The sequence below is a fragment of the Bos indicus genome, chromosome 20 (genome assembly GCF_029378745.1).
Source record: "Bos indicus isolate NIAB-ARS_2022 breed Sahiwal x Tharparkar chromosome 20, NIAB-ARS_B.indTharparkar_mat_pri_1.0, whole genome shotgun sequence".
Lineage (NCBI taxonomy): Eukaryota > Metazoa > Chordata > Mammalia > Artiodactyla > Bovidae > Bos > Bos indicus.
This window is the reverse complement of record NC_091779.1, coordinates 3,167,431-3,175,310: the sequence shown is the minus strand read 5'-3', so window position 1 is coordinate 3,175,310 and position 7,880 is coordinate 3,167,431. Positions and strand designations below refer to the sequence as shown.

The 7,880-nt window shown below is 52.2% G+C and overlaps 1 protein-coding gene across 1 annotated transcript in view; it reads right to left on the bottom strand.

Moving 5' to 3' along the window:
* Window positions 1-638: 638 nt before the first annotated feature.
* FGF18 (fibroblast growth factor 18) overlaps window positions 639-7,880 on the bottom strand; it is a 37,161-nt gene continuing 29,919 nt past the window's right edge. The window contains exon 5 of the mRNA XM_019983099.2: window positions 639-2,429. Coding sequence (XP_019838658.2) covers window positions 2,163-2,429 — 267 coding nt within the window. The 3' untranslated portion in view covers window positions 639-2,162. The remainder of the gene's footprint in view (window positions 2,430-7,880) is intronic.

Sequence of the window (7,880 nt, the reverse complement as noted above, 5' to 3'; positions counted from 1 at the left end):
CTCAGGAAGATGCACTGCGAAGGGCAGGAAGGCGAGGGTGCAGGGGTGAAGAGACAGAACCAAGAGCGGTGTTTGGCCTGAGTTCTGAGGGGGTCACAGAGGGAGCTAAAAGAAGCCTGGCTCCCTCTGTCCAGGAGCCCTCTGCAGAGAAGATGCTGCTGCCCGCACCCACCTCACCCCCTGCCCCTGCCCCTGCCCTCTCCGTAGGGCCTCACTGGGGACCTCTTCTGGCCGTTCCTGGCAAGGGGCATTTTCAACCGAGGCAGGTGACAGCAGCAGGACCCTAGAAGAGACCCTCAGTCAACCTGAAGCCCAATCCACTTTCCACCCCAGGACCAAGGCGACCTCTCCCCCAAACCCTAGGGCAGGCCCTGGGAAAAAAAGACCTTGAAGCCAAAGTCCCCAGAGGTTTCTTAGGCCAGACACACTCCTCATGCTCCAGCCCCTGAGGGTCTGCGGAAGAAACACCAGGTCCCCTCCCAACCTGGGCATCAGACCCCCTCCACCACCGAAAGGAGAGTGGGGACCACCCGTGCCTTGTTCAGTCTGTGCCTGGCACAACCCAGGGGTCAGCTCCCCAAATGACTCAATCAATAAGCCTTACTGCATATTCATGATTTTTTTTTTGATCTGTTTTGATGAATTCTCAGTACCTAAGAGTGGCTGGCACTTAGTAAGGGTTTAATAAATATATGTTGAATCAGTGATTCAATTAATTAATCAATGCATGAAGCAATGAATCATTGCTATCAAGAGAATAACTGTAAGTGAAGTTCCCAGCAGGCTGTGATTTTTTTATGTTTTTTTATAAATCCCCAGGGCCTTGAAAAAAGACCCTGATGCTGGGGAAGATTGAGGGCAGGAGGAGAAGGGGGTGACAGAGGATGAGATGGTTGAATGGCATCACCAATTCAATGGTCATGAGTTTGCACAAACTCTGGGAGACAGGGAAGGACAGGGAAGTCTGGCATGCTGCAGTCCATGGGTCGCAAAGAGTCCAACATGACTTAGTGCCTGAACAACAACAAGGCCTTGAATACCCTTGGGACATAAATGTGCGTGAGAGCACATGTATGTGAACGTATGACTGAGTCAACCACTGAATCATGACTCACTAGAATGTAATCTTTCTGGAAGCAAGGGTTACCATCTGCTTTGTTTAAGGCTGCATCCTCAGTGCTTAGACCAGTGCCTGGAGCACGGCCGTGTGGAATGAATGAATGATAAATGAATGAGCGAGGCCCCAGCTCTCAGCCCAACGACCTCAGACCAAGAACAAACATGGAAGGGCACCTGAGCCCTGCCCCCGGCCACCACTCGCCTCTTGATTTTTTAAATAATTTGTCAATTGTTTTTAATTGTTGAGGCAGTAATACTTGGTTCATGAAACTGCAATATACAGAGAGGTGAAATAAATAGCTTATATATATATAATATATATAATATAGCTGGTTTTAAAATATTCCCTTATTCATTGGTGTACTAGGTCACGTGAGTCACGGAAGGTCGATAGCAGCATCCTCCAGAACTGTGAGTAATGCAGGGTCACCGTGATTGGACGAGGCCGTCTGTCGTCGAAAGTCGAGGCGCCGAGAATTCTGAGGGGCACGCCTTCCCTGCGCGGTGTCTCAGGGCAGCTTGCAGCGGACAATAAATAAATGATTGCAAACCAGAGAGCGATTTTTGTTGGACTCTGGGGCAGGGACAGGGGATTGGGAAAGAGGGGGAGTTGGCTGGGTGGGGGGAACACTACTTTCTCTTTGTTTTTCTTTTTTGTGTTTTTGCCTTTTTTTTTTTTTTTTTTTTTGCTTTAAGAACCTTTGGGAAAAAGGACTTTGGTTTCTCAGAGTGTCGTTTTCCTCATTCAAGTCCTCCTCTGGGGACGAGTTTCGAGTTGTCTGTTCCTAGAGAGACACAAGCACCTGTGCATTGACAACAGTCCCTTGGCGTGAGTCTTTTGTCAGCGGGTTTCAAGTCAACAATAAAATCCTTATCGCTCCCCTTCCCCCAAGAATTTTGGTTCAGTTTTTGTCTTCTCTTAAACACAATGTACAAAAATAGAAATTCTTCCTTATTTTTCATGTAAAAATATTCCTCTGATTGCAGTTCTCCGTGAGTGTGAGTGTGGGCTGGGGCGGCCTGGGGGGGCGCGGCAGGGCCGCCTAGCCGGGGTGCGTGGGGCGGATCCGCCGGGACCGCTTGGTCACCGTGGTGTACTTGAAGGGCTTCTGCAGTTCGGCCTGTCCCTTGGGGTAGCGTTTCATGAAGTGCACATCCTGCTGGTTCTCGCGGGTCTTGGGGCCCTTCCGCGGCCGCCCCTTCTTGGTGAAGCCCACGTACCAGCCGGAGTACTTGGCCGACATCAGGGCTGTGTAGTTGTTCTCCAGGACCTTCTCAATGAACACACACTCTTTGCTGGTGCCATCAGGCTGCAGGAAGAGAGGGAAGGAGCAGGTGAGAGAGGAAGGGCAGATGCAAGGGGCAGAGCTGTGTTGAGAAGGCAGGGACGGGGGCCAAGGCTTGAGACGGCAAAGTAGAAAGGGCCTGGCCCCAGGCATTGGCCTCAGCAGTTTCACTCCCCGGATCCCTAGAGTGGACTTGCCTTGGCGGCCCCTGCATCCTTCCCTGCTCACCAATTAGGTACCAGCCTCCCATTACCATTCAGGGATCCCTTTCTTTTCCACTCCCACGATGGAGCCAGGGGCTTCCACCTCAGCTCTACTAGAACAGAAGATTCAGATCTGACCAATCAAAATATAATTTCCTGTGATTGGTGCAGAGCACAGCACGTGGCCTGAGTCATCCAATCAGCAGCCCTCAAGATCCTGTTATAAATAATCCCCCCAAACATAGGCCAGTTTAAACTTGGGAAATAGGTAAGGCTGAAGCAAAGGCAGTCACTGTACCCCCATGAGGGGAAATGCTGCCTGACAACAAGGTCAGCTTGGAGGAAGAAAGCCAAGAGGAAGAGAATGAAAGAAACCAAGTCCTCCTCACATCTTTCAGTTTTTGGACCTACCCAGCTATATCTGAAGCTCAAGTTACCTCACTGTTATGTGGGCCAATAATATCTCATTTCCTTTAAAACAGTTGAGACTGTGTTCTATCACATGCAACAGAAAGAAGTCCCAACTCATGTGCACGAAACCGGGGACCAAGTTAACTGCCTACTCAACAGCCATTCAACTCCACTGTTACAGAGTTAAACATAAATTACATTTAATGTGGTACATCTTAATGTTTGTTGTGAAGAGGGGTGGAAGCCTCTGAAAATAAGGGCTTTGGCATGACCAAACTTCAAAGCCTATACCCATGGTTCTAAGATTTTAGGGTCCCCGGTGAACTCCCTGGGACACTATGCCAGGCAAGGAGCACTAGATTCATAGTCAGACGCTGAATCAACTCACACTTCCTTATGTGACCTCAGGCTAGTTAATTTCATTCTCTAAACTTTGGATTCCTTGCCTGGACCAAACACGGAAAATGACTCCTGCGTCATAGAGATGTTATGAGGAATGATGCTTATAAATGAGCCAGGCACACAGTAGGAACTTTTCACATTATTTCTGAAGAGCAGGTGGTTCCGAAGGTCTGACCTCCCTCCTTGGATCTGAACAAAAGGTGGTGGAAAGCGGACTTTGAATCTCCTCCTTGAAAAAGCCGAATTGCTCGGTGTGGCAGAGTGGGAAACACACAGAGTTGGAAGGCCTGAATTAGCAGCACTCGAGTTTCCAACTAACATCTCCAAATTTAGGCCGGGCCCACTCCTCGTTACAGACGGGTGCCCAGCCAAGTTGGAAGCCCAGCGGTCTGGCTGTGTGTGGAGACTGAGGTGCAAGTTCCAGCCTTTTGTTTGAAGTGGAAAACGGGCTGGAGCTTCCAGGAACGTTCACCTTTGAGCGGAGGGCAAGCTTGGGCCCTGCAGACAAAGTGCTGAACTTTGCAGAAAGGGACAGGCAGGGTAAGAAAACATTCTCTGGAGGAGAGATCTTTCGAGGAGGCTGCAGAGTATACAGGGGGTGGGCCTGGGAGAAGCACGCAGGACCCAGAGGACATTATGGGTTGAGTGAGCAGAGAGGGCCTATTGTGAGGGAAGCTGGGGCATATGTGCAAGGGAGATAAAAAGGAGTGGGCTCTGGGCTCCCCATGGATAATTCTAGAAGCTGCCTATCCAACTTGAGTCCAGGTCCCTTGGATGGTTTTGATGGAACAGTCAGAGAAAACTGAATAAAGCCTATACCATGGCTGGTTCCCCATCTTAGAATATCTGCCTAGAAAACTGCTTTCAACATTCAAGAGTCAGTTCAGTAACCACCTCCTCCAGGAAGCCTTCCCTGACTGCCGTCTAGCTCCCAGGGTATTTCCTCCTCTTCCTTCAAGACTCCGTTTGAGCATTGTGTGTGTTCGTTGCTCAGTTGTGTCCAACTCTTTGCGACCCCATGTAGCCTACCAGGCTGCTCTGTCCATGGGATTTTCCAGGCAAGAATACTGGAGAGGGTTGCCATTCCTTTCTCCCATTTAGCAGCATGCTTTATTCAACTCACATACTCCATCTTCTGAATCCCCTCCACACCCACTCCTTCTCCTGCCTGCCCAACAGAGTAGTTCTGTATCTGCCTGCTCCTCATCAGCCCAGGAGCTTCAGGAGGTCAAGACTGCTTCTCGCTTGCTCTCATGGCTTCGACATAGGTCTTAGCTCAGGACAGGGGCACCCGGAGAATTTGTGGTTAAATGGATGAGAGTTCTGCTGGGACACAGATGGAGGGAGTGACACATTAATTGGTTTTCCTCCAAAAGAAAATGGACTCTGCCTCCTGGATCCCTTACGAATGTCCCAGAGGCAGCTGTGAGTTGTGAGAGGCCCCTCCTGGGAGATGTGCTGAGAACAGTGAGGGCCCAAGCTCTCAGCCTGCCCACCTTGGTGTCCCTACTCATCCATTTACTCATTCATTCAGCATTTACTGATTGCCAACTAGAGCCCACATATTTCCACATCCACTGTCTCATTTAATCCTCTTAACTTGCCAAGGGAGACTCTACCTGGTAGGAGAAAACAATTCAAATACACAAGAATGGCTTTCCCCAGATCATGGAGCTGTTAGGCGGCAAAGCCAGGATTTGAAGCTGCACTTGCCACTGCAGCTCACTTCTCTGCTGTCTAATCCCAGACAGGCCCATGGGAGAAAGGGTATGGAAGAGTGGGTGCTGCCCATCAAAACACCTCAGGTCCCCCAGGACCACAGAGCTGCCATGCTCAGGAAGCAGTGATTGGAGGTTCAAGGGCCAGCACAGGGCCTGGCACATATGCTCTTGCCTGGGTTGAGGATCTGGGGTTCAGGCTGAGGTTCTGACACCCCAGAGGTCAGGAGCCCTTGGGAGGAGCCATAGGAACCATCACGAGTTCCCACCTGAACTCAGACTCAGTGGATAAGAAGCTCACAGGTAGGCCACCCTGGAGCCTGACCCTTGCCTTTCTCCTCACCACCTCTATGACCCTGCTTATGGCCTGCAGAGATTTTTTAAAAAACACATGTGCATGGGCCTCACCCCCCAAAATGCTGACTCAATTGGTTCAGGCAAGGCAGATCACCAATATTTAGAGAGTAACGGAACGGCCCATCCCAGAACCTTGGTGATTTAGTAGAATTTGATCATCTCTGGAAATCTACCACCTCCAACCTCCTTCTTTCCAAACTGGAGTCCTATTCCTTCTGTTTGATCTGAAGACTGAATCCTGATGACATCACTTGGCCCCTAGATCTAGTCTTCCTTGAAATCAGAACTACCCCCTGGATGTTTTTAGTGACCTAGACAAAAAAAAAAAAAAAAAAAACAAGACTTTTGCTTAAAGGCATTTTGAATTAGGTTTCAGTCACATTCAACCAAAGCAATCTTCATAAACATGCAGTGTACAAGGGACCCCCTGCTCTGAATGGGTTTGGGGCCCCATGTTACCCCAAAGGGGACACACCAATGATCACACAGGAGGAGACAGATGAGAAAAATCCACCTGGGTTGAATCTCCAGAGATGGGGAACAACTGCTTAGCACACAGTGCTTGACATTCAACAACTCTTTTATGGAATGAAAGGAAGTACTATCTCCTGGGTCAGGTGGAGGTGGGGTCCAGAGAGGTGGCAAGGACAAGGGGGCTTCTTCTCTCTCAGGGGCTTGGGAGAAGAGCTCTGGCATGCGATCAGTACGATGCAGCAGAGAGGAGCAAGGCCAAGGGTCTGGAGCATCGGCAGAGGCTCTCTTGGGGGTTCAGTGATGTGTCCAGCTGTGGCCAGATACGTAGAAGATTGACACCCAGGGTCAAAGCCATCCAAGTAAGCTATCCTGTTGAGCCAAAGGAGCCAGAGCCTGAACTGAGGTCAAGGGTTCCCACAGGTGAAGAACCTGACTTTCAAGGGGAATGTAGCTCATGTTTAACAAGTAAGTGCCTACTCAGTGTCAGGATTATCTTCCCATTTTACAGGAGAGGACACTGAGGCTCAGTGTGGTCACAGCACTTAAGATTCCCAGGCCTGATGTGGCTAATTCTGGCTGTAGGTTGAGTCAATTCTCAAAAGGTAAGCACCACATTTCTGTTTCTTTGGTATCCTTTGAGCAGGTATAAGAAGCATGATGGATGGATCCAGAATTGGCCCTCAGAGCCATTAGCCTGGTGGGGGATGCAAGCAGGAAAACAGCCAGTGTCAACCCAGGTGAGCAGACTGCAGAGAGAGGGCTGTGTGAGTAGCCGTGGGCTCCAGGGTGGGTGTGCTGACTGGGCAGTCAGGGAAGCCAGAGATCATGAAGGGAGGAGCCAAGACTCGGTGGATGGTCGAGGGAAAGGGTGTCCTGGCAGAGGGAACCGCATGCACACAGCCTGAAGGCCGCATCCAAGGAGTGGAGGCTGGCAGTGCCGTGTGTCTGGGACATAGCAACACGAGGGCAGGCAGGCTCTCTCCAAGGAGTGTAGCCTTTCTTGGGTAGAAGGTGAGGGCCTGAGGACTGGTTCTGGTTAAGCTGCCGGTGGAGAGGAGGGGCGAGCTTTAGAAAAAGCTGAGAGTGGGCAGAGGGGAAAGGCCTGGAGGTGGAGCCTGAGGCAGCGGAGGAGCACTATTCTGGAGAAGGTACGAGGGCAGAACAGAGGCAGGAGTTAGGGCAGGACCAGACACAGACCAGCCATCAAGAGTAACCCCAGGTCTGATCGGCTGCCGACCTGTGACAGAACTGCCAGCCAAGGACCCGGGGCTCCCAACTGCAGGACCCAGAGAGTGGGCGCTGGGCTGGGTAGGGGCCAACAGGGGGACCCACCCGGCCGAGTCGGGATAGGTGGATGGGTAGCCGGACGCCCGTGGAGCCTCCGTGGCCAGCCCGGGAGCCGGGAGGGGAAACTTGGGGGTGGGGGGTGGGGGGGACCCTGCAGTAAGGTGGAGGGGCACCTTGCCTGTAGCAAGGGTGGAGGGAAGTGGAGCGCGGGGCGGGCCTCGCCGCCAGCTGAACCGTCCCCAATATTAATGACGGGAGAGAGGGCGAGGGGGCAGGAAATCGGAGCCGGCTCCTGTGGAAGCGGTGACTCAGCGGCCAGCCGGCGGGCGGGCGGGCGGCGGGCAGCGGCCCGAGGGGACGGGGCTGTTCTTTTGACCCCAGGACGGCCCTCCTGGGGTCAAGATGCCGGGAACCACGCAGACGGGGAGGGAGGGGCACGCGGGCACTGGGCACGGCCCCTCCTTTAAACAGGGGAAAAAAGGGGGGTGAGGGGAGAAAGGCGAGCCCACAACTGCAAGCAGGTTCGGCCTGGGAGGCGGCCCAGGCGGGCAGGAGAACAAAGCGCCCGACGCGGGGCTGGCCGCGCCGCCGCAGGAAACGCACAGCCAGGCCAGGGGACCCGG